Raw genomic sequence first — 27,506 nt, 5'->3', positions numbered from 1 at the left:
TGAGAAATATTATCCCTTATATCCAACCAAAAAAATAATACCCCCATGGACTGATAGTATAAAAATGTAAGGGAAAAAAAAATATTTTTTTCTAAAAATTGCAACATGGCTGCGATATCGTGTGATATTTCTGATTCTCGCACCTTCATATGTTAGAGGACTTTTTGGGCCCCGGTCTGGGTGTTCTATATACGCCTATGGAGTTAACTGTATTCCTGCTTTTAAAAGCTTAAAGGGAACCTGTCACCTGAATTTGGCGGGACCAGTTTTGGGTCATATGGGCGGAGTTTTCAGGTGTTTGATTCACCCTTTCCTTACCTGCTGGCTGCATGCTGGCCGCAATATTGGATTGAAGTTCATTCTCTGTCCCCCGTAGTACACGCCTGCGCAAGGCAATCTTGCCTTGCGCAGGCATGTACTACGGAAGACAGAGATTGAACTTCAATCCAATATTTCGGCCAGCATGTAGCCAGCGGGTAAGCAAAGGGTGAATCAAACACCTGAAAAGGTTCCCTTTAAGTATGAATTTTGATACTCAGTCCTCTATTTTCTCCAATACATAGCTCCAAGTCTCCAGTTTCCCTTCACACAAGAGGGATTACTAGCAAATGATTCACACTGCTCCCTTTGTAACCAAAAGTAAAACTGTAATATTGAAAGAAATGGTCCAGCGCTTGGTCTACTTCCTAAATGACTCCAAGTCCAAACCATCGCCAAGACATATGAGCAGGCCATGGTATTTCTAATGCTTCATTCTTAACCATAGATAATCAATGATACAACTGTAGTAGATTCTTAACCTCCTTCTAGTAGACACTGTCAGGCTGCAGCAGTGCAGTACAGCGCAACCTCCACCAGGAGGAGCTTGAGAGGAAAGTGAGACTGCACACACAGGACAGCAGAACAGACGCCACCAAGTGGCGAGAGAGTGGTCAGACAAGCCGAGTCAAAAGCAAGAGATAGCATGACAGTATAATAGGATTAGACAGACGGATAGTCAGGACGTAGCAAGGGATCAGTAAACCAGGGCGTGCAAAATACGGTACAATAGGGACAAATCAAGACAGAGTCAACAGCCAAGCCAGGAGGTCAGAATCAGAGAATCAAGCAGAACAGACAAACGCAGGGAAAGGGCAGACAGAGGAGGATAACAGACACAGGACAAGTCAGGTTCACAGCAGGACAAATCAAGGGTTTCCAGAGTCAGGTTCACAAGCTGAAGACAGGACTATAGCTGACACTGCCAGCAAGATTCATGGGAGCTAAATAGCAAACCTGAACACAGAATGAGGCAGAGCAAAGTTAACCCATGACATGATCCGTCCAAAAAAGGGCAGACACTAATAAACCCTGGAACGGATCATGACAGACATTTCAGACAAGTAGAGTTTTCTACATCTGGACAATTTCGAATGGTCCTCTGACTCCTGTTCAGCCAGATGAGGTAGCAGCCAAGTTTAGTCAGTGGACCAAATCAAGAGGAGATGGAATTTGTGCATTGCTTGTTGTATTCATTTCTGTAAAAATTAACGAAAGAGTCAACCAACATTTTTCCTGTTCTCAATCAGATGTTCAGGACTTTGTATGTGGTCAATACCATAATTGTCTAAACCCTTTAAAACATAACATTCTTATAGCCTACAGCTGCCACTAGGTGGAGCTCGGGAGTGTACTGCATACAGCTTTATTTTTTTCAATAAGAACTGCATATTTTTTATATCTTCTTAGGGGATCCTAATAGTTCATGCAAATGACAGCACAAAGGGGCAGAGTTTTGTTTCGCTGAATTCCATGCAAATTTCACCAAAATTGCCCCATTTTCCATCAGACTTCATAATTTCAGAGATTACAGTATTTCTGTAAATTTGGCACATATTAGAACCTTCAGGGCAGTGCACAGCACCCTTATGGTTGGGCCATGTATAAATCCTAACGCTGGTGCCAGGAAACAATTGCAAAAAAAATTAGACTTTTATACACTGTGTTGATGAAGAAAATGCTGCAGAATGGTAAAAAGGGCTTTTATATGGAGTCATTTTATTATGGTCTTTCTAATCTTACTAATTACCTACAATCTTACAAGCGCACATCTGAAAGCAACATTTCACGAAACAGGGAAGAAGAAAAAATTTTAAATCTTAGAAGGTCCAAAGTGATAGATGCATTTGTGTATTATTAAGATGTACTGGCAGTCTCGGGGGAGATTTTACATGTTTGTTCCTTCACAAAAAGAATTTTCCTGCTGTTTTCAAAATTAATATGGATGAACAGCATTTCTGGTAGGAGCTGCAGGCAGAGCCTAGAGGGGATTGGGAGAAGAAGTGTCAGGAGACTGGATGGCAGCATTCAGAAATACGAGCAGAAAACATTGCCTTTAGTTTGACGTTTCTTATCAAAACTTTATCACTGCTTTACAGTAATTCAAAATTCAATATTTAAGCGAAAACTATGTTCAGAAATTCACATATTTAAGTCAGATTTTTGCATCATATATATATATATATATATATATATATATATATATATACAGTATACAACTCTGGCAAAAATTAAGTCAAAAATGAAGAGACCACCACATCGAAACCCTGTCATGGCCGCCCAATCTCCAGACCTGAACCCCATTGAAAACCACTGGAACGAAATCAAGAGGATGATGGATAGTCACAAGCCATCAAACAAAGAAGAACTGCTTACATTTTTGCACCAGAAGCCATGTGAAAGACAGGTGGAAAGCATGCCGAGACACATGAAAGCTGTGATTAAAAATCATGGTTATTCCACAAAATATTGATTTCTGACCTCTTCCTGAGTCAAAACATTAGTATTGTTGTTTCTAAATGATTATGAACTTGTTTTCTTTGCATTATTTGAGGTCTGAAAGCACCGTTGTTGTTTTTGTTTTTTTGGTTATTTTGACCATTTCTCCTTTTCAGAAAAAAAATACAAATTTTATTGCTTGGAACTTCGGAGACATGTTGTCAGAAGTTTATAGAATAAATGAACAATTTACATTTGACTCAAAAATATACCTATAAAGAGAAAAATCAGACAAACTGAACATTTTGCAGTGGTGTCTTAATTTTTGCCTTATTATTATATATATATAGTCCTCAGTGGTTGATACCTTTCAATTCTAAATATTTTTCTATCTACTGGCTAAGACGATTAGCACCCTTGGAGATTTTTTGCTCAGATAACATTGACCAAGGTTTCATAAGCCTGTTAGGCTTATGGTTTGTTCACCATCATCGTTAGGAAAGGCCGGGTGATGCAAGTTTCCCAGATTTATAAAAACCCAGCCTCCTCTAACCTTGTGCCAAAAACAGTAGCCATTGGGTCTTCTAAGCAGCTGCCGAGCACTCTGAAAATGAAAATGGTGGAGACCGACAAAGCAGGAAATGGCTATAAAAAGACACGTTCCAAAGAGGGGAAGCCACAAAAGCTCATTGCTAAAGAAGCCGGCTGTTCACAGAGTGCTGTATCCAAGCATATTAATGGAAAGTGGAGTGGAAGGAAAAAGTGTGGTGGAAGAAGGTGCACAAGCAACCGGGATAACCGCAGCCTGGAAAGGATTGTTAAGAAAAGGCCACTCAAACATTTGGGTGACATTCACAAGGAGTGGACTGCTGTTGGAGTCATTGGTTCAAGAGCCACGACACACAGACGTGTCCAGGACATAGGCTATGAGTTTCATAAGCCACTCATGACCAATAGACAATGCCAGAAGTGTCTTACCTGGGCCAAGGAGAAAAAGAACTGGACTGTTGTCAGGAGTCCAAGGTGTTGTTTTGAGATGAAAGTACATTTTGCATTTCATTTGGAAATTAAGGTCCCAGAGTCTGGAGGAAGAGTGGAGGCCACAATCCAAGCTGCTGGAGGTATAGTGTGAAGTCTCCACAATCAGTGATGGTTTGGGGAGCCATATCATCTGCTAGTGTAGGTCCACTGTGTTTTATCAAGACCAAAGTCAGTGCAGCCGTCTACCAGAAAATTTTAAAGCGCTTCATGCTTCCCTCTGCCCACAAGCTTTTTTGAGATGGAAATTTCTTTCTCCAGGAGGACTTGGCCCCTGTCCACACTGCCAAAAGTACCAATACCTGGTTTAAAAACAAATATCTCAAAAAATGATAAGCAGGTTTGAGAACAATTAGCTCACACAAAAAAACTAATACCTTTAAAATATACCTTTTAATTTCTTTTCCATAAAAATACACAGCAAACAAACTAACTATAGCACGCCTTGCCAGGCCGGACAAACCGGTCAGAAAATGATTACAATGGTATGCTAAAAGAACCACACTGAGGCCTTATTTAACCCTGCTAGTCCCTGATGAACCCCTACATAACTGTATATTTTGGAACCCTATCTTGAACGCAGATTTGGCGTCCCCACTCATCGATGGCTACCCCTAGATTCACCCTGTTCTTTCCCATCAGTCAAAACAGTTACCAGGGAAACTTTTCCAAAATAGCCAGAATCAATATCAGGTCATTCCAACAGAGCTAAAACCACAAAGATATCTGTATATAACCAGATACAGTGTGTAAGTGATACAAGTAATGAAGGTGGTTAGAGGGGGTGGGGCGCGGTAGGGAATGAGGCTTATTAAAGGCACTTAGGGGTAGTAGTGACACGACTCTGATAGAGGACCCCCATCCAAAACAGTTATGTAGAGTACATCACTTATAAACTTTTGAATCGGCCCATTTTCCTTTTTGTAATTCTTAAAATGTAAAAAATTGCAGTATATCAACTTTTTCTTTACTAAAATACCAAGGCATTGTGTCATCTGTAACTTTAGGCCTTTTATAGATCATTTAATCTTCAACTTGCTTAACGGTTCACAATAACAGTAATTTTTACAAGGGTTGTACAAACTTTTACATGGCGCTGTAGGTAACCAATTTCCTAGACAAAGAGTTTAAGTCTTGAATTCTCTATGCTTTACAGCTGGCAATTGAAGTTCTTAAGCTGACCGGATCGATGAATCCTGTGTTCCTCTGATTCTGCATAGGTGAAGGTTGACTTTGCTTGCAGCATTGAAGAGTGCACAGTTCAAACTAGTGGCTCAAGCCGGGAGCACAAGCCAAGAAGCAGGGGATCTGTTCGCTCCTGACTTGATGATATAGGCTTAGACAACCCCTTTAAGAATATTTTTCATAAAAAATCATCTCAAGTTGCCCTATTGCTTCTGTTAAATATAATTTAAATTTTTCTCTTAATGCGTCAAGGACAAAGACTCAGTTGCAAAAACTAAACTTTTCGATTTTGCTTGGATCAGGTAAATTGTGAACTTTAAACAACAGAAGTTTACATCTGACATTAGCCGGGAAAGCTTCACACATGTGCACCTAAATTTTCTAACCCATCAGTCTCCTAATTAGTATTGCACTATTCATTATGTTAACGGTAATATATGAAATATATCTAGGCAGCGTGCCCAGCACTAAGTACGGCTCACAGTTGACTTCTGTAAGTGCTCAAACCTCCATTAATGAAAACTAATTGCACATCAGATGGCACATTACGACGGCTTTCCGAGATCTCAAAAGTGAAATGTACGCCACAGCCGAGACAATCTTCCCATGTCCCAAAAAAATGCAAATTTCCCAGCATTTCTTGCGTCCGTGAATATGTATTTTTTTCTTTTCAACACAGTCAAAAATATTCTAAAAAATAAAGACATAATAATGTTTTCAGCGTTTGAGACGCAATAATGACTGTTTGAAATTCCAAATGTTTTGTTTGTCCTCCTTTAATTGGAGCAGGAGGCGTGATTTTCTTCAAATTCTTACATCGTCTGCTCTGCTTTAGATCAAAACTTTAATTACCCAACATGTCAAACACAAAATTATTTTAATGAGCTGTAATGATTTTTACTTTTGTTTTTCAAAGTGCTTATTATGTTCTTCATTGGAAAACAAGCTGTTATTTTTTTTTTTTTTAATAATCGGAAAATTAATTACTGACTTCCAAGAAGTGAAGACTTAAAAACAAAATGGAAACAGTTTGCAACTTTGTGTGAATTCGTCAATTACTGGGAATATATGATAATTTTCCGGAAAGAAAAGAGGCAGCACTCACCGTTCTGGGAATTGATTCTTTATCCACAAGCAGGTAAAAACATTGCGGTATGGGAGAAGAGGTAGAGACAGCGTAGGACTATGGCCATAACGCGCTGTAAGCGCTTCCATGGATCCAAGGTACTTAGTCCTACGTTGTCTCCACCTCTTCTCCGGCACCGCAACTTTTTTACCTGCTTGTTAATAAAGAATTAACGCCTGGAATGGTGAGTGCTGCCTCTTTTCTTTCTGGACATTTACTTTGCACTTTTTTCTGGCTGGCACCCTGTACACTGGGCTTCTCCCTACCGGCTGTTCCAGGAACTGCCTTGCTCAGGTGTTTCGGGATCGGCCTTCCTGCCTGGTGCTGGGTCATATTCTGCCCTCTACGCATTGGTTATATATAATAATTTCCCTTCAGTGATTAAGAATGAGATGCTAAAGGACTTGTTTTATCATCCCTGGGTTTATCAGGCCCGGATCACTACAAACACACTACAGAATCTGACAGATGGACGGCGGTCCATGGTTTGGCTATTCACATAATAAATAGATCAACTCTCCCAGAATTGGAGCTGCTGTAACAGAGTGGTTCCCTATGTTGATTCATTGAGTGGGTCCTAAGTGAGGGGTCGTCTAGGATCAACATATGATATAACAAGGGTAGTGTTCATGAGACAACCCTTAACTACTTTTAAATGGACAACCACTTTACCAAATGTATCATATATGCAAAAGATAGGTGATAACTGATAGATTGCTGGGAGTACAGCCATGAGACCCCCAAAAAATCACCAGAACAGGGCACTTTTATCCCTATTAGAGAGTAGTAGCCATGCACATGGAAGAACGCTGCTCCATTCATTCCCAATGAGACCACTGGAAAAATCCAATCTGAGAGCTTGTCTTACAGAGTAAATGGAGTGGAGGTCAATCATGCTCACTATTGCTTCTTTCTAATAGAAGTACAATAACAACATTCATGGTGGGGTCTGTTATGACCTGGTGGTCAGGAAAATAATGGACCTGGTGGTTAAGAGCACACGGAATGACCTGATAGTAACTGATAATAAAGGACGAGCTCTGGAACGTGGGAACTCTGCTGACCGCAATCCCTAATCCTATCAAACACACTAGAAATAGCCGTGGATTGCGCCTAACACTCCCTATGCAACTCAGCACAGCCTAAGGAACTAGCTAGCCCTAAAGATAGAAAAATAAAGCCTACCTTGCCTCAGAGAAATTCCCCAAAGGAAAAGGCAGCCCCCCACATATAATGACTGTGAGTAAAGATGAAAATACAAACACAGAGATGAAATAGATTTAGCAAAGTGAGGCCCGACTTACTGAACAGACCGAGGATAGGAAAGGTTACTTTGCGGTCAGCACAAAAACCTACAAAAAGACCACGCAGAGGGCGCAAAAAGACCCTCCGCACCGACTCACGGTGCGGAGGCGCTCCCTCGGCGTCCCAGAGCTTCCAGCAAACAAGACAACAATAAATATAGCAAGCTGGACAGAAAAATAGCAAACCAAAGAAATACAAGCTGGAACTTAACTTCGCTGGGAAGACAGGCCACAAACTGTTCTTCAACTATATCAATAGTAAAAGAATAAAAACTGAAAATGTAGGCCCCTTAAAAAATAGTGAGGAAAGAATGGTTGTAGATGACGAGGAAAAAGCTAACATATTAAACACCTTCTTCTCCACGGTATTCACGGTGGAAAATGAAATGCTAGGTGAAATCCCAAGAAACAATGAAAACCCTATATTAAGGGTCACCAATCTAACCCAAGAAGAGGTGCGAAACCGGCTAAATAAGATTAAAATAGATAAATCTCCGGGTCCGGATGGCATACACCCACGAGTACTAAGAGAACTAAGTAATGTAATAGATAAACCATTATTTCTTATTTTTAGGGACTCTATAGAGACAGGGTCTGTTCCGCAGGATTGGCGCATAGCAAATGTGGTGCCAATATTCAAAAAGGGCTCTAAAAGTGAACCTGGAAATTATAGGCCAGTAAGTCTAACCTCTATTGTTGGTAAAATATTTGAAGGGTTTCTGAGGGATGTTATTCTGGATTATCTCAATGAGAATAACTGTTTAACTCCATATCAGCATGGGTTTATGAGAAATCGCTCCTGTCAAACCAATCTAATCAGTTTTTATGAAGAGGTAAGCTATAGACTGGACCACGGTGAGTCATTGGACGTGGTATATCTCGATTTTTCCAAAGCGTTTGATACCGTGCCGCACAAGAGGTTGGTACACAAAATGAGAATGCTTGGTCTGGGGGAAAATGTGTGTAAATGGGTTAGTAACTGGCTTAGTGATAGAAAGCAGAGGGTGGTTATAAATGGTATAGTCTCTAACTGGGTCGCTGTGACCAGTGGGGTACCACAGGGGTCAGTATTGGGACCTGTTCTCTTCAACATATTCATTAATGATCTGGTAGAAGGTTTACACAGTAAAATATCGATATTTGCAGATGATACAAAACTATGTAAAGCAGTTAATACAAGAGAAGATAGTATTCTGCTACAGATGGATCTGGATAAGTTGGAAACTTGGGCTGAAAGGTGGCAGATGAGGTTTAACAATGATAAATGTAAGGTTATACACATGGGAAGAGGGAATCAATATCACCATTACACACTGAACGGGAAACCACTGGGTAAATCTGACAGGGAGAAGGACTTGGGGATCCTAGTTAATGATAAACTTACCTGGAGCAGCCAGTGCCAGGCAGCAGCTGCCAAGGCAAACAGGATCATGGGGTGCATTAAAAGAGGTCTGGATACACATGATGAGAGCATTATACTGCCTCTGTACAAATCCCTAGTTAGACCGCACATGGAGTACTGTGTCCAGTTTTGGGCACCGGTGCTCAGGAAGGATATAATGGAACTAGAGAGAGTACAAAGGAGGGCAACAAAATTAATAAAGGGGATGGGAGAACTACAATACCCAGATAGATTAGCGAAATTAGGATTATTTAGTCTAGAAAAAAGACGACTGAGGGGCGATCTAATAACCATGTATAAGTATATAAGGGGACAATACAAATATCTCGCTGAGGATCTGTTTATACCAAGGAAGGTGACGGGCACAAGGGGGCATTCTTTGCGTCTGGAGGAGAGAAGGTTTTTCCACCAACATAGAAGAGGATTCTTTACTGTTAGGGCAGTGAGAATCTGGAATTGCTTGCCTGAGGAGGTGGTGATGGCGAACTCAGTCGAGGGGTTCAAGAGAGGCCTGGATGTCTTCCTGGAGCAGAACAATATTGTATCATACAATTATTAGGTTCTGTAGAAGGACGTAGATCTGGGTATTTATTATGATGGAATATAGGCTGAACTGGATGGACAAATGTCTTTTTTCGGCCTTACTAACTATGTTACTATGTTAAGAATGATTCAGGAGTGAACTAGACCAATACTGGAACATTGACAGGTGGCATGGAGCAAAGATCTAAGTGGAGTTAAATAGAGCAGCCAGCTAACGAATTAACCTCGTCACCTGTGGAAGGAAACTCAGAAACACCCACCAGAGGAAGTCCATGGACAGAACCAGCCGAATTACCATTCATGACCACAGGAGGGAGCCCGACAACAGAATTCACAACAGGGGTCCAACCTTTGTAAATAATCACCAGTCCTGTAAAAATGTCATAATACATTTTTTTCAATTGGCAACCACTTTAAGGTTGCATCAATATGGCTTTGTTATGCATCCATATCGTATTATACAAGAGACTCATATAGTTTGTCGAGGTTCCTCAAATTTACACTTAGATTTTCCGTGAGATTCCATGAGCCTTATTATATTATATGTGGATTTTCATGTAGATTTGCTGTAGATTTTCTTCCATATTTCACTCTTTACTTTGCAAATCCCGAGCAAATCCATATCCATTACATGTGGATTCGCAGGAGATTTGTTGCTGCGAAATAAGTGGCAGCAAAATGCACCACGAGTAAATCCACCCCAGTGCTCCACTGGTCTTCAGCATTTGTTATAGAGCAGATTCACGCTCAGTGTTCCAACAGCGTACAACAGCACATGCAGTCGATCTTTCAGGCTTTCAGGTTGCACCAATATCTGAAACATGTCAAGGAGAGCAATATGGTGGATCAAGTAAGAGAATTTTTTTAACAAGTCAAATGTGTTGAGACAAAATTATCATTCTGCATGCAAACTTCTAATAAATATTGGAAAGCTAAATTATGCTGCTTTAGGTTTCCGATCTTTCTTTGGCATTTTATCTGTGTTTTTTGGTGCATTTTTTGACCTTAGTGTGCTTTAGTAGCGACATTTTTTGGCATTTTAGTTGCATTTTTAACTTTAAAATTCATGAAATTATGAATCATGTGTTTTACGATTCCTTATAGGAGCACAGGTCAATAATGCAACAAACATAGCTAGAAAAAAAAATGCAATTTACATTATGACATGCAAGAAATGAAAATGCACAAAGGTTTGTGAAAGAAAATGGCACAACAAAGCAATGTCTAAAACATGCTGCAACTTGAAAAAAAAACTTACAATCTCAAAAAATAGGCAAAACCTAAGATAGAAACAAAATAAACGGATCCCCTGCAGTAAGTAAAAAGCAAAAGTGCAAAATAAATAACATAGGGGACTTAGTAAACACTGTTTTGTTTTTGATTTACAAAAGAAGTGTAAAACTTATCCCAAAAGCAACAAGGTGTACAGCAATTGGGAGGGTCCTAACCTTCAGTATTAAAAACTGTATAAAAAAATGACCTCAATATCAATTTGTGATTTAAATAAATTAAAGCACAACAAATTAGTGTTTGTCTTTCATATTGACTTCCAGAAACCATCTGTGCACAGCAAAAAAAAAGAGAAACTAAAATCATTGCGGGATTTTATCAAGGATTTTGCTTCAGTTTTGTTTGGCATCAAAAAGTCAAAAATTTTGTTGCACTTTTTTTTGCTATTTTTTCCTGTTTTAGGCAGTTCTCAACCATTCTCAAAAAAGTAAAGTGTGATCGTCATCATGGTTAGTTAGGCAAATGAATTTAAGCCAGATTTATAAATAATGTAATTTCTTTAAAAAGTCCTGAAAACATGAAAAATTGAAGAAACGGGAGAAGTGACGCATGTAAAGATTCATCAAATCAGGCCGGTGTCACACTTGTAACTGCATTGCGAGAAACTCGCCTCAATACCCGGCATTGCCGCCGGCGGTTCGGACCGCAGCGTTCGGCTGCATAGAAATACATGCAGCCGCACACTCTTGTCCTGAGTGCCATCGGCAGTGCCAGGTATGGAGGCGAGAGACTCACGCGAGTTTCTCGCATTGCAGTTGCAAGTGTGACCCCGGCCTTAGTCAAACATTGTGCAACACTGAAACATTTGGTGCAAATAATGGATTGCATAAATTCCAAGCGGGATAAATTCTTCTAAGCATTTTTTTTCATAAAACTCTTTGAAGAAAGCTTAGCCCATCTACTTTCAGGAACATTGTCGTTAATATGCCCCACCGTGTTTGCTTTTTTTTTGCATAGGACTGCATGTAGTTTTCAATTGCAAATGATGCAGTCAATGCCAAATTCAGCTCAGACTTATCTTTATTTCTTCCATTATTCTATGTTTATGTTGACTGTGTTCTAACATATAGTGGAAGGTTGCTCCTATGTAGGATCATCCGCCCTAACAGTCCGCTTACCGATTGAATCCCCTTTCCATGCCGTGCTATCACTGTCCAGCACATGCTTCATACCGCGTACAGATCTGTTATTTGACAACGTTGTCCTTCTCCTTCGTGCATTTCCACAATCTGCAATGCTCATTTAAGATCACAAGGACCTTGCTGCAGGGAACTCACTCTCTGCCATAAAGCGAGTGTCATTGGTTTTGTTCCGCTGCGGAACGTATAACCCGGTGCGCATAAACCAGGCACAACAGCTGCGATGATCAGAAAGTAAGAAATACAAAGTGAAGAGTGTGTGCCGGCTAATTGCTTCTTTTTATGTAATCAGTTTTATATTTGCTCTTAATTACTACGGTACATTTGCCCTTTTCTAATTGAAAGAAGATAAAAAGCGTCTTAACGCCAGAAAAATAATTACCTCGATTTAGATGAAAACAGAAAACAGGTTTTCGTGAATCATATTTGTGTATTTACTTCTAGTCTGCATGTAGTCTGCATCATCTAATGTCCTCTAGATGAACCGTAAACCTGTTTTATCATGTCTCTGATGAGCGCTAACGATGTAATGCAAAATAACAGAGAGGGGTTATATCTGCCCACCTGTCAAAAATCATACGTGGGCCGGAAGTACCAGTCTATTACGTTAGCCCAATATATCAAGTTCTGGAAGAAAAAAAACATTTCAAGGGAACGACATGCAGCTCAATATGTGGCAGCATGTTATAGGGCAGAAGGAGCTGAAATGATTGATATATATATATATGAAGGTTTCCTAGTAATTTATTCAGTTGTATATCTGATCATTCGGAAGATAGGAGTCCAGTGGGCGGTCCCAATCAGTGATCAGGAAGCAATGGGATCAAACTGAAAGGGAGGAGACACAGATTAGATATTAGAAAAAACTTTTTGACAGTCAGGGTGATCAATGAGTGGAACCGGCGGTCACGAGAGGTGGTGAGTTCTCCTTCAATGGAAGTCTTCAAACAGAGGCTGGGCAGACATCTGTCTGGGATGGTTTAGTGAATCTTGCTTTGAGGGGGGTTGGACCAGATGACCCAAGAGGTCCCTTCCAACTCTAACATTCTATGATTGACAGTTGTATCTGTATGTTTACTTTTACAAGGAAAAGTGTAACCAGAGATTCTGGACTCTGAAGCACAGAATATGTTGATATTTAACCCCTTAGCATCAGTTGCTACACATCTTGGCATGGCTTCATAAAAAAATGTTAATATGTTCATATACTGCAATAGAAAAATATTGTGGATGAAAAAGGGGAAATAAAAAAAAAGCCCTGTTAAATAAAATATATATTTATTTATTTTATTTTTTGAGGGGGGAGGATTCCCAATTCCAGATGGGCATTAGGTAGCGTTCACACAAGCATTGCAGCTTGGTCCAAACTGGTGCAGTTTTATTGCTTTCATAAAACTCCAAGGGATTCAAAACCAAAAACAGCAGAAAGGTGTCACAGCAAATAAACAGTTCATTCAGCAGGCACATGTATGTCAGTGCGGACTCACCCGAACAGATTACAATTAATGATGAGCGAGTGTACTCGTTGCTCGGGTTTTCCAGAGCACGCTCAGGTGGTCTCCGAGTATTTGTAACTGCTCGGAGATTTAGTTTTCATCGCCACAACTGAATGATTTACAGCTACTAGCCTGCTTGATTACATTCCCTAGCAACCAGGCAACCTCCACATGTACTCATCCTGGCTAGTAGCTGTAAATCATTCAGCTGCCACGATGAAAACTAAATCTTCGAGCAGTTACAAATACTCAGAGATCACCCGAGCGCGCTCGGGAAAACTGAGCAATGAGTACCCTCGCTCATCACTAATTACAGTACTTTCTCAAAGAGTAACAATCATACACAGAAGAGGCATGGTCCCATCAGTCTCAGTTTTCCTTCATCCCGAGCTCCAGCAATTTCCAGCACCAAACAAAAGTGTTTAACTCCAGGCCCAGATCACACTTTACAGGCTGCAGCTTCCACATGTTACTCTGCAGCTACAAACACACAGACTGCTCAGCTTTCCTAGCTCACACATGCAGTCTCCGATCAGAGATAGACCCTTGCATGTCTCTCTCAGCTGCAGCTCACATTTTGGCTGGACACTCACCAGCTTCAGCACACTCAACTCTGCTCCATCCAGCAGACTGAAAAAAATAGTTTGGGTCTTAAAAGGCAGATAGGGGACCAAATGCAAAAAAAAAAACCCAGCCGCATCTTCCATCACTCTTCACAGTCAGTTATGTAAGAATTACCCAGGCACTGCTACTATGTTTCTGAGGTTACTGATGGTAGCATCATGGTAGCATCACCCTGCACTCCCACTTCAGCTACATCTAACAGCTAACCCTCACAGTGCCAGGCCATACACCCCAGGGGTAAATTGGGTGAGATAAAAATTCCAAGATCTATCTTTTGTAAAGCAAGCACCTAAGAATAGAATTGTCCATGGAGACTACATTGCTTTGTGCATGATTTTATGAACCTGTTGACATTGGGTGTGGCTGAAACACGTGGATTTGATATTTTTGGCCACAAAGTGTAACTTTTAGGTTCTCACTGGCTTTAAATACAGTTTTTATTACAGGATGATTGATATGGCAAGGTAAACTCTCCATAGTCATCCCTCATTTATATTCCAGGCGGCTGGACGCCATTCAGACAAGCGTAGGTCACGTGATGTGATTTAGAACAGAGCAGCCAATAATTAGTCCCTCTGTACCTATCCATGTGCTATCTGGCTAGATTTTCAAACACAGAAGCTTTTGAACGCACACCGGTGCCGTCTTATGACAAAAGTTTGTATTTTAAGTTTATCTATTGTTATTTCAGGGTTTGCACTAATGAAATAAAGTTGGCTAAATATATGCTTTAATTTCTGTAAACTTTGAAGTGAAATGTTATTTTCATTACATCTATGACAAAATCGTCAAACCCTGTAACAACCCTTTAGCTTTAAAAAAAAAATACAGAAAAAAAACCAAAGCAAGCAAAAAACAATAATGAATGGAAAAGTTTTAACTTTGAAGGGTTTGTACGTTTTTCGAAGAGAAGCCGCACCCACTAGACGCCCGCGTAAACTGGATGGCCACACCCACTAGGTGTCCACTGGATGGCCACGCCCACTTGATGGCTTCTGCCCAGGAATATGCATATTGCATATATTGCCTCTGTTCCTGAATTAGCAGCGGCAAATCTTTGCAGCCCACAGAGTGACTGCCGACTTTTCATTTTAGACCGGACATCCCCTTTAATTTTTGATCATTTTATGTGTTTACTACTCCTTTTAAGCAACGTACTCGAAAATATTTATTAAAATGCATTAGGACTATAATAACAAGAAGTTCACATCCTTTGTCGCAGTAATATCCAGTCACTACACTGTTACTATGGAAATTTCTGCATATCTCAGAAAATATAATTTTATTTATTTACAGCTAATTTCTTGTGTCATCCCATCAACTGAAAGTTAAGCTCACATTGCTCAATTTCATTTTCGTCCTACTCAATGCTTGAACACGGGATTCCATCAAGACCCAGGGAAAATACACTTCTCAGATCCTTTTGTATGGCGGATGTATTACAAGGGTTCCATAATTTTATTTCCCTTTGCTTAGATTCCCTATGGTTTACATCCTGATGCCCTTTTCATTCCATCACCATTTGCTTCCATAGATATTTTGCCCAACTTTCTGAATAATTGGTCTATTATGAGTTCAATATCCCATCTCTTATCCATCTTGGTCAGTGTGATCTCATTTAACCTGCCATCTCTTTCTTTACTCGATGTCTCTAAAGGTAGCATTTTACATTTGTCTGTGTCAACCGGCAAAGCTTTCCTGCAAACTAATGAAACCAGAGAATATACTTACTGTAAAAGAAATACAGGGACAACGCAGAAATATTTTCTGGAAATGTCAGGAAATCGATTCAATGGGACGAAACCAGATATAGTCTTTGAAATGCACTTTTCTCGTGGCTATAATATCCAAAACTTTGTTTACTAATAGACTTTTCTTCTGTGGGTTGTGATATAATTTACTGTGCATGACAGGCTGTGAGATTTGCTAAAGTAGCCGCTTAGCAAAAAAAAAAAAACTAAATAACTACAAACCAAAAAATATTGAATAAAGACCACACAGCCTCTAGTATGTGTTCCACTGTGATAAATGTGTGAAATAAACAGTAGAGATGGGTGAGACGCTGCAAAATGTGTCATACGTATGCTTGCTACTTGCAGATGTTTGGTGATTTTCTATATGAATTAAAATTAACCTATTTTTAGTTTCACCAGAGATTTTGTAAACTTTTCCATGAATACAGATAGGTAGAGAGAGAAAGACAGACTGTTAGATGGATAGATAGATGATAGATAGATAGATAGATAGATAGATAGATAGATAGATAGATAGATAGATAGATAGATAGATAGATAGATAGATAAACAAAAATTGGAATAGCAGCACTCCAATTCCCAAAAAATTATGGTGGATATTTTCTCAACATGGCAACATAACGGTTCATGTATGAACCTTTCTCACGCTGTGCCAGGTGGGACGTCAATCAAGTGAAAGAGTTGTGTTCAATGTAGTTGTATGCTAGTCCTCTGTAGGATGGTCTTTGGGAGAGTTGTTTTCCGGAAGGTATTGTTTTGGAGAGAGAAACTTTTGAAGGGTGGTGTTCTGATACAGTGGTATCATGGAGGAGAGTCTTAAGGAAATCATTTTTTTAGAGAGAGGTCTTCTGGAGAATTTCTTTATTCAGGAGGTCTTCTGGGGGAAGGCTTCTGGATGCTTGATATTTTGGAGGGTGATCTTTCAGATAAGTGGTCTTTTCCAGTTTGGTCTTTGGAGAGGTGATTTTTAGGAATGAAGTCTTCTGGAGAAATGGTATTTTGGAGGGTAATCTTTTGTAGAATTTTTTTTAGAGTAGTTATCCATAGAATTTGTCTTTTGGAAAATAGTCTTTGGAGAGGTGATCTTTTGAAGAGCTGTTTTTAATGGTAATATTTCAGACTGATTGTTTTCTGTGGGGCAGGCTTCTAGAGAGTTGGTGTTTTGGAGAGTGGTCTTCCCGAGAAGTAGTCTTTCAGAGAATAGTTTTTGAACAGGTGATCTTTTTGTTGACAGTCTTCAGGAGAGATGGTCTTTTGGAGGTCAATCTGATGAAGAGTTGTGTTTTTTTAGTGTAGTCAACCAGAGAGGTGGTTTTCTTGATGCTTATTTCTGGATAGTTCGTCAAGTGTAATATCTAGCAGAGGTGGTGTTTTGGAGTAATGTGTTTTGGAGAGTTGCTTTTTTTTCAATGTTTTTTGGAGAGTTTGCATTGGGTAGACATATAAGTTTTTTAGTACTTCACGGTTTTAGAAGATTTTACAACTTTTATTTAGTGCTAAATTTATCTCAGTTGTATTTGTGTAAAATCAACCCTTCTCTTGATGACTAGGCGATTAACTATGCTAATGATCACTACTGAGAGGCTGAATTTTCATTTTAGCTTTATTTATTGCACATCATTAGTGGTATTCAAATAAGCATCAGTCATTTCCATTAAATATTTAAGGCAGGAAAATCTGAGCAGGAAGTAGTGGTGGTAAATGTTCTGCAGGTGAAAATGATTGATATGATGCATTAAGTGTTCCTACAGAGGCTAAAACCCAAAATACCTTGAAAAAGAGAATGATACAAAGTAACATTCAAAGGGCCAGATTTTCGGTCCACCCATAGTTTCTTCAATAGATTTCTTGGAAAAAAAATTGGAGTGTCTTCAACCAGAAGAAAGTAGTGGCAACTGTCCTTTGTTTTTTTCTTTCTTTCCTAAAAATTGGCAACCCACACAATGTTTAGGCTACAAAAAAAACAAAGGTGAAAATTACCTTATACTCTCTCTCTCCTAACACCACCAGTGAAGCTAATCCAACCAACGTCCTGGAGATATTGTCGCCATTGTGTGAAATGCACTGACTCCTGCAAATGCGCCGGAGGCTACGGGCAGAAGGACACATCTGCGGTTATATTATAGATGGCACGTTAGGAAAAATGGTTGAAGTTGCATATATGGCTTATATAGGAAAATAATTGATTTTCTGATCTTCTTAACTTTTTATTTACTGAAAAGTTGCAAAAATAAAAAAAGTTAATCCGCATTGTTTAAATATATTGCAGACAACAACCTCTGGTGGGCAGATCAAAATCTTGGCCAAGTCGGAACTTGCACGAAGAAAGATGGCAGCAATATTACAATTGTAAGGAACAAGACTGCAGGAGTTGTTCACATGAAGCTCTATGATAAGGATGTCCAGCAAGGTAATATGGTTTTCCGAATAGTCATGACATCCTACATTTCCTCTGCAGATGCCATGACTTAGAGGACTTGACACTATGCCAGTTTTTATTTCTTTTTATTCCCCCTGCTCAAAGTGAATATTTCTTTTTTTTCCTATATATCAGCCATATGGTTTCAGAGATACGGTCCTTTTTAATTACTGCTAATTATTATGGTCTTTACCAAAGGGCAGACTAAAGACTGGCCTCCAAGGTTGACCATGATGGGCCACTCTTGGAAGTTAGTTTTATGTTTTTGGAGAAGAAAAAAGTCCAACCTCAATGTGGTTAGTAATGTATGACCCTGCTGACAACACAAAACATGTCAACCTCCGACCTACACATGGTGAGGGGTAAGCAGCACTATGGACATCGACATGGACTCATCATCCCTTCTACATTCTCCCGCGAATCATTCCTACAATTTTCTTGAATAATTGCCTATAAATATCCTACATTGTTCCATTTCCAGGTTTAATCACCACAAGAAAGAACAACAGATCAATGAATGAGACAGCTTTGAAAAAGCAACTTGGCAGTGTGTCAATTTTTGTCTTTAACATCCTAAAAACCATTATCAGTGTGTGAGCATCCGAGATCAAATATCCTGCACGGTTTGCATAATCTATGCCAGGTTAAACATTGGTTTAACTGTTCTGGATATATGCAGAGTTTATATATAGATCACCTTTATTTCAGGTTTAGTAGCAGTGATGCGGCTTAATCTTCTTGGCCTACATTGGAGTAATATATTTTCTAACTAGGAGGCTGAGATTCTTACAATAGCTGCCTCGGTCAGACATGTCTGGAAGCTTAACGGAAAAAAGCTTATTTCAGAGTTTATCTAGTTTATCTTACATATGCAGATTTCTTTCTTCCTTTTTTTCATAAATTTTCTTTTTTTGCTGCTTTATGGTATGTCACTTCTAGCCATTAACTCTCCATTCATGATGAATCAAAAATAAGATGCCCTTTATGTTAGGGCTAGCGGAACGCACCAAATAATTAGAAGGATGGTACAAGGTGCGTTCGCAGCCCGGGGTCCACCGTGCAGAGATGGAACCTGCTGCTGAGTAATGACGGACTATATGGCGGTATAATGTGGATACACACACGGGTTAGCCTCACCTGGTATGAAGGAAGTGAACCCTGTTGCATCAAAGGGCCGCGCAAGCGCAAGCAAAGAGTCACAGAACTTTGCCCAAACACTCAGGGAAAGAGTTCCTCTAGACCTCTTGCACTTGACACTGCTACTGGGGTGTCAGAGACTAACAGAACTAATAATTTACTGCACAAGAGTACGTGCAGTGTCGCTCTGACGGATGCCACTAAACACCCAGACTTGGGTCAGGAAAGCGCTCTATTGGCACACGGCGCTGCACTGGCAGTCACTGCAATCAGATGCTGTATCGTGTGCTAGCTGTGCAGGATAGCACTGTCAGGCGCTAGGTAGCTTCCACCATTCGCGAATAGTCAACAACACTAGGGATGGGAATGATTTGGAGCTTTCATCCATCGACAGGCATACATCCACACACACAGTTTATTCTAGCGCATGGCCATGCGGCCATGCAAACCTTTTATAGCGGAATATCTAGGACCTTCCTAGTGGTCCAATAGGAGCTGCTACAGGACCTGAGCATGTGACCCCCGACCTCCAATGAGAGGTCGCCCTTAGGCATGCTCAGAAGAAGAAAAGCAGGACTTAGTCCCAGGGACAACTGCTCGCCGCTGATCAATACTGGTTACAATGGCTGAGCCTGGAAGGACAGCAGTAATCAGCTGCACACTATCAGCTTGAGCCAGGCGCTGGGACCGATGTCTCTGCTGAGCAGGCTCCACTGCGGCTGGAGGAGAATGGAAGACCGCAGCGGACATGGTTCGAGATTCCCCCTGTGCAGTGGCGGGAACTCGACACCTAACACTTTATAGCCATTACTCCATTACTAGGGGTCTAATTATAGGAGGTTCAGAGGTAGCAGTTGCACTAAATATCTGGTATAAGGAGGACATCAGGAAATCTCTCACATAAAAAGGCTCTCTACTGCCACCTATGAAGGTAGCTAGCTGATAATTCAGTGTCTGACCCTTTTACAAGTGGATACTTTAATAAAATGGAAAGGGAGAGACACCCGTCCCTAGATAAGTATTTTGGGGGGTTTAGCCCCTTGTCTGTGGAAAAGCAGAGTCCTAGCTTGCTGAGTGAGAGGACTAGGGAGATATTATTTACTTGCAGTTAATGCTTCCTGGACAGGAGCTAATTTGCATACCTTTTCTCAAGATGTATTGCCCACCATGTAAGTTTCCTTAACAAAGTTTTCCACAAACAAAAATGATCTGAGTGTCTCTGCTTTATAATAAGCCACTAAATCCCACTATTACCTTTACTTTTCTTTTTTAGCTCCCTTTCATCCTCCTGTAGCAATTTTTTTGGTTTGTTATGGTTTACAACCAAATATTAGCACTCCCTCTGTTCTTTTAGGCTGCATTTCCCAAGAGGCAGAGCTTCATTTGTCCCACAGCTTCATCCATTCCACCTACAAAGCTCAATCTTGAGACTCCTATACAGTCTCAAGATGGATAAATCATTGACCACATTTTCTCCGCCCCAACAGTCCTTCTACTTCATCTATTATGTGCTGCCCATGCACAGTCATGCAGTCAATAATGTTAAGGGTGCTTAAACTGGCATCAGATAGGCTCCTTGCACTGTAGGGGGAGCAATATATTAATTTATTATAATGTGATCTAGAAGTCCCAGCACTATCCCCTCTGACCACAGTCACAAGCTGATAAGATTACTTGTTTTGTGAGTAGTGTGCATTGTCTGTGTGCCTTCTTGCTTTCCCTCCATCCATGTCCACATCACCAGTCACAGTAAACTTGCAGAAGACCATGGGCCACACCCACCATGACATTAAAATTCCAAGCTCACTGAAGAGCAACTGGCTAAAGTGTCAAAGCACAGACAGGAAATCTCTACTCTCTGTGCTTTGACTGGACTACATTAGGAAGTAAGGAGCTGGAGTTGACTTTACCACATGCGACAGCTCAGGAACAGAACAGAATTATAGCAGCAAGTAAATTATGAAGTTTCTTAAATTCTCCTAGATTTTAAACTGCTTTAATATTCTGTGAGCTGAGAAAATCCCTTTAAAGATAAATAGTTCCTGCCTAGTTCGAGAGTTACTAACACAGGCCAAATCACATTGTACAGAAATGTTATTGATTGTTAGGGAAAAAAATGAGATAGATATGAGAAATATGAAAACTCACTTTAGTTTTTCAACTGGTCAGAGATTTTCTACTTTGCAGCCATGTTAATCCTATATAATACAATGCCAGCTTTAGAAGGTATCTCAAATATGAAAGCTTGCCATTTGCCTGTCGGCCATGTGCCAGTGAAGCATTTAACGATTGCTTTCTTTTTACATGTAACATCCAGTTCTGTATACCCAGCTATACAACTTCCCACTTACATATGTCAGACTGTGCCCAGAATATCAGATTGACTATGGAGTAAAATAGCAATAGAGAAAAAAAAATTACCCGCCAGTATATCACGCCTGTGGTCCTGCAGTGCATCAAGATTTTCTTCTGCGCCAATTAGTTTTGCACATGACTGTGGACAGGATACAGATACTCTCCAGATAGTGAAGTAATAAGGATTCTAAACTGAAAATCTAGCTGTGAGTTTCTGCATCAGTTAGGTTCACATTGCGTTAGCGGGTGTCCGCTAACGGAATCCGTTACATGGCGAAATTGGTGCATTTAACGTTATGTAGCGGATCCATTAGTGCACCCATTGACTGCAATGTGCTAACGCATCGGTAACGCATCGCTAACGTATGCCATTTTTGGCATGCATCAGTGATGTCCCATTATTTTCGGACGGACTTCGAACGCTGCTTGCAGCGTTCAGGGTCCGTTCTTCGCTAGCGTGGATCGGGCATCTGTGCTAGCGGGATTGCCAAACACAATCCCTTTTTGGACATTGCGTTAGCGAATTCCGTTAGCGTATGCGCTAAACGGATTGCAACGCAATGTGAACCTAGCCTTACACGGAAATATAGAAGGGGCAGTCATCACGTGGCCCATATCAGATTTGTGGCCTGTAGCCTCTTCTTCGATCCATAATATTTCTGCCCACTTGATTTCAGATAAAGGATGGGAGAGCTTCTGGTATTTGAAATCCTTGCAGTCCTGAAGCCTGGTTTCAGATGGGTAGAATTGTATTATCATCATCATTCCTACTCCTTCTCCTATGTCAACTTTGATCACTGGAGGTGTTGGGGGTCAACGATTTGGTGTGGGTCCAAATTACAGATTGTGAGTTCTTCACCTAAACTTCTGCAAAAAAAAAACGTATGGGTTTTTCCATAGGTATTCATTTGGTCACAACCCCGGAGAGGTCTCCAATGACTGATGGATGGACAACAGAAGACATTAATTCAGCAATTTGGTGAGGAGAGCTAAGGACAAGGAAGGTTGAGATAAGTTATGAACAGGAGATATGTAGAGGTCAGGATAGGCAACAGACTTCAAATAAAAAGTGGAATCAAATCCAGGTACAGCTGAAAGAATACACCTTTTCAGAGTACAGGAACCTAATGGACCGCAATGCTCAGACCTTGAAAGATGGGGAAAATTTCCTTAGGAAACCTGCAGTGAATGGTCCTTGGCTGGATAAAAAGCATCTTTGTTACACCAGACTTTTAAAAAGCCAGGGCTCATGCACAGGGGAAAGTTAGCAGGGCATCGCCTAGAAAAGACCCAAACTATAGCAACTATTCAAAGAAAACCTCAACTGTAGTGCCATGGTGGTGAATGGAACAAATGAAGGTGAAATAGATGGACCGGTCAATCAACGAAGATTCTGAAACAAGGCTAAGACCTCAAGCACATTGCAATTGCATTATATGGTTTCATACTATGGAACTCCATAAAAAATAGAAAAAAAAAACTTCACCTGATAAATTCGAGTTCTGCCACGTCTGTAATTTAATTTCTTCTACCATCAAGACAACATTTATTTTTTCAATAAGATTCCCTATTATCTGGTAACCAGATAACAAAGGTTTGCGAAAGGTCACGGGAAAGATTCCTTCCCCGCAGCCATGCCTCGACTTGTAAATTCAGATTTAATGATAGAAGACAATTTAGAGGTCCGTGGTACAACGTCAGGTAAATGTAAATTGAGTGAAATTGCTGTCTTTAGCTCAAGAATATATTGGCAAAATCATCAATATAAAAGACAACCCCATTACTAGAATCACTGCAGGTACCTTAAAAGCTCCATTAGTATGAAAAATGTGCAGTTTAGTGGTGTTTAAGGTGCTTATATTGCTACCTCTCCTAGATTCCCAAGTACAATTAGCCAATTCATTAGTCAATATGACACCAATCGCAGGAGGATTGGGAGACAATTTGTTATTTAAGGAGACCATAGTTATGTGGACGGCTCACAGAGCACTTTATCTGGACAGCGGAGGACAGTGATAAATACTATGTGCAATACTATGGAGGCTTAATTAATTGGTAAATGGTGTAAATAAAAATAGTAAAACCGTAAAGTAACCGGCTTGTAAAGGTTATCATACGGTGGCAGCAGCTACGCACTTGAGGATACAATACTTGTACTCAAGGCGAGGTGCACATATAAAATTATTATTTATTATCCTACCGCCTTACTGTAGGATACAAGTATGGTCATAGAGTATTAATATATATGTGCTGTTATGTTTAGTAATATTATACATTAATAATAGTTTAGTCCCATCAAAACCCACACTGTAATTTATGCTGTTAAAGGGATTGATCCATAAAGTCCTTCTGTCCTATTGAGATATGAACCCCCTTAAATTACATAGAGCGGAGAGCTGTCCTGTACAAGAAGCTCCTCACATTTTCGTGATCTCCAGCTGCCATGTAATATTGCATTTCACCTTTCTGGCTAGCTGTCAAAATTTCCTGGCAAAACCATCCACAGGAGCCAGGGTCAGGACGCAAAACCTTCTGCCGCTTCTGTGGGTCTCAGCAACCACTAGGCAGCTACTAGATCTCCCTTAGCTACATATCTGCATTAAAGTACACTGCCCAAAATTTGCCTTAAAGTACATTTCTTAACCAAAGAGCAGTTGGTAAAGTTTGAGTCCAAGTCTTTCTCTTGTAAGGATATCGCCTTCTAAAGAGTACCGTCTATTGTAGCCTGGGAGCATAACCGTACAACAACTCCAATGAATTGCGGCATAAATAAGTTTGTCACTGAAACAAAATAGTCTTTTAGGACCAACTGGTACCAGTTATACCTCCTCTGCTTTCAAAAAGAGTCTCACAAGGCTCGACAAGAACTTCAGTCAGTTATTAGAACTCTTTCCTTGTCTCTTTTCATACTTTCATAGTTTTTACAGTTCAGAGTAGACTTAAGTCCATAGAGTTCAACCTATAGCCTAAGATGTTGGTCCAGAGGTCCACACAACACAAAACGCTACCCAAAATTTGGATTCCTTAGAGGTTTTTCCCAAGACCATTTGACAGTCGATTCACACAGTGGTAAGTGCTAATCTGCACGCTAGGCTGGAATGTCCTCTACCCACACTGACTCAACTTCAGCTCACATAAATTAATAAACTGTCTTAGACTGAGCATTTTTCTGGAATTTCTTCAGGAATACCTGTCCATGCTCCACTGGCCCTCAGGTCCCACTACTAGAAGCACCATCAGTCTCACGATAGCCAAATCTTGTCCTATCTTTCCCATAATTCCACTCAGGTTCTTCATTTTTCATTTCCTTCTCTTAGCCCACAAGGCCATTACTTGGGGCCCTAGTGACTCTTCTCATACTTACGTAGCTTTGGCACTCACATTCTCATATTTTGAAGTCCACAGCACCAGCAAACATGGCATAGCAAAACAAGAAAAGTAATAAAAATTGTTAAAGCTTATATACACAATTTTACATCAGGGGAGAAAATCATAATTTCCAAATTTCTAGAGGATCCAGAAGAAGGAAACATCTTCCACCTAAAGCCACACCTTCCTGTTGAAGCCATGGACCTTCTTGTCCATATCTTTATATGCTCCATTTCCTGTCTCTAGAGATTAATACAATCTCATGAAATTGCTGGTTTCTAGGAGGTTTTGGGCAAATTTGTTGGGTCTTAAAGTTTGTTAATGCTCGGCCGTGAGGTCCCCCTCATTTCAGGGGTCTCTCATATGTTGGAAGATCCAATGCTTCAGGAGTTAAGTATTCTAATTTGGGTTTTGCAAAATGTATGGGAAAACATGGTTAAACTTAGAAATGCTACCTCTTCTTTTTATCAGCAGAGAAATGAAAATGGGAAACTATTCTACTCATCTCAAGGGGTCACAGGGGTTAATTCACCACCAATCACTCAATAGGATTGGGAATTAATATATAATCTCAGAAAAAAATGTTAGAGTGAAAAAAAAACATAAAAAAAATAATAAATGCTGCATGACAGATATTACAAAAAGCATTGATACTTTTCATTTTCTCCTCCAGTTCCCCTTATTTCAACATGGCATTCCACAACCCCAAAAAGACCCCTTACGATGTAATATAATGCTCATCTTGGATTACAATCATTTCCATGTCAGCAAAGTCAGATTCCTACTTCTGTTTCCACATCTCTGTTCTACTTATCTGATCTTTTTTTAACAATAAGACTTGGCCAATAAGGATTTGGTCCATTATCTCATCAACACAAAAATCCGAAACAATGACTCCGTAGGTGGTCGCCATGTTAGACTGTAAGTTTGAGGCCTCCTCAGAGTCCTATTCTTTTCCAGATCTTCTTTTACGCCTCTGACTTAAATCAAAGTCTCTGCCCAATAACATCAAGGACGGATTTTTTTTATCATGGAAACTTTACTAGAACAGATTGTTGCACGAATGACTTTTTCCCGTGTGACTGATATGAAATCCCTGTATGAGCAGCGCACTGTGTCTGTATGAATGCCACCAGGTCCCACTCGGTGATAGCTCCTGTTCATTGAATTAAACTATTAATTATATCTAGTTTCTTAATAATGATGACGGACCCTCCTATCCCATATATCCATCATACATTGGGTCTATCAGAGCATTGTGGCTTTTGTTTTAATTCTCAGATGGAGTCTGTAAACAGCGGTGCTCATCATATGGATTTATTCCTACTGTCAAAAACGCAAAGACCTCGACAGAACCTTGACGGACACCACAATGTCACCATGGAGTGGTGCAGGCGCTATATAAATTTGTTTTATGACTTATACAGTGACGCCCCCCTTATAGTTGACAACAGTCATAAGTTTGCTCTGGAAGTTAAAGAACCAAGAAATGAGATTTACGCAAATCCAGCCCAAAAGTGGCCATGTACAATTGTTTTGGGGTAGCGTTATGAATGTGATGTTTTGTGCACTAGAAATTATAATATAACTATGGCCCTGGCTTCTAATATAGTTAGAAAACCCTATGGTACAGAATTACCTGAGTACATCTATATCTATCACAAAAAGCAAAAAATCTGACCAGCACCTCTACATAGTGTAAACAGGTGCAAGCTGCAATGTCTACATAATATACAAAAAGAGAGCACATCAGTATTCTGTAAGGGCCAAACTATATGCAAACACTAAATATATGAGATCTAACATGAATTATTGCTAAATAATATGTATTTAAATAAATTTAGGTTCTTAGCGCATAAATTGCCCAATTCATGTGTGCCCATCAACCATGGCAAGGTGACACTTCTGTGATGTGTACCTACTCTACTACTTATCAAACATGCCTCTTCTGGTCTATAAGCCTACATTTTTAATGGGTAGGTAAGAACCAGCTTTATTTTAAAGCACCCTCGGACTGATGGGAGAATTGCAGACTGCAGAGTCAGCTTGCACCTGTTCACCCTACATAGTGGTGCTGGTCAGTTTATTTGCTTTTCGTAGTTTACCATTGGAGGTTGTGACTGCCTCCTTTCCTGACTCTGCACTTCTCCCATCAGTCTGATGGTGCTTTTAATTTGTGCTGATACTTACTAATTTAAAATGTAGGCTAATAGCCCGGGAGAGGCATGTTTGATAAGTAGTAGTAGAGTAGGTACCCATCAGAGAAGTGACACCTTGCCGTGGTTGGTGGGCACACATCAATTGGCGAATTTATGCACATTCAATTAATTTGTTCTCTTTTGTTTGCTTTCTTAGGTAGCAATCCCTGCCAGATCAGCAATGGTGGATGTTCCCAGCTTTGCTTGCCAACTTCTGAAACGACCCGGACATGTATGTGCACAGTTGGGTACAACCTTCGAAAGAATCGCATGTCCTGCCAAGGTGAGTGTTGCCAGACACTCTGCGGGGTGGGAAGTCTCAGTTCAATATGACACAAGTGACTCTTAAAAACCTCACTGCCTCTAGTAA

At 40.2% G+C, this 27,506-nt stretch overlaps 1 protein-coding gene across 1 annotated transcript in view; it reads left to right on the top strand.

The window, feature by feature from the left end:
* Positions 1–27,506, top strand: part of LRP1B (LDL receptor related protein 1B) — a 1,659,362-nt gene that overhangs the window by 1,167,647 nt on the left and 464,209 nt on the right. Inside the window, exons 33-34 of the mRNA XM_069732880.1 lie at positions 17,928–18,068; positions 27,294–27,419. Coding sequence (XP_069588981.1) covers positions 17,928–18,068; positions 27,294–27,419 — 267 coding nt within the window. The remainder of the gene's footprint in view (positions 1–17,927; positions 18,069–27,293; positions 27,420–27,506) is intronic.

The sequence above is a fragment of the Ranitomeya imitator genome, chromosome 7, assembly GCF_032444005.1.
Source record: "Ranitomeya imitator isolate aRanImi1 chromosome 7, aRanImi1.pri, whole genome shotgun sequence".
Taxonomy (NCBI): domain Eukaryota; kingdom Metazoa; phylum Chordata; class Amphibia; order Anura; family Dendrobatidae; genus Ranitomeya; species Ranitomeya imitator.
This window is presented reverse-complemented; position numbering and strand designations above follow the sequence as displayed.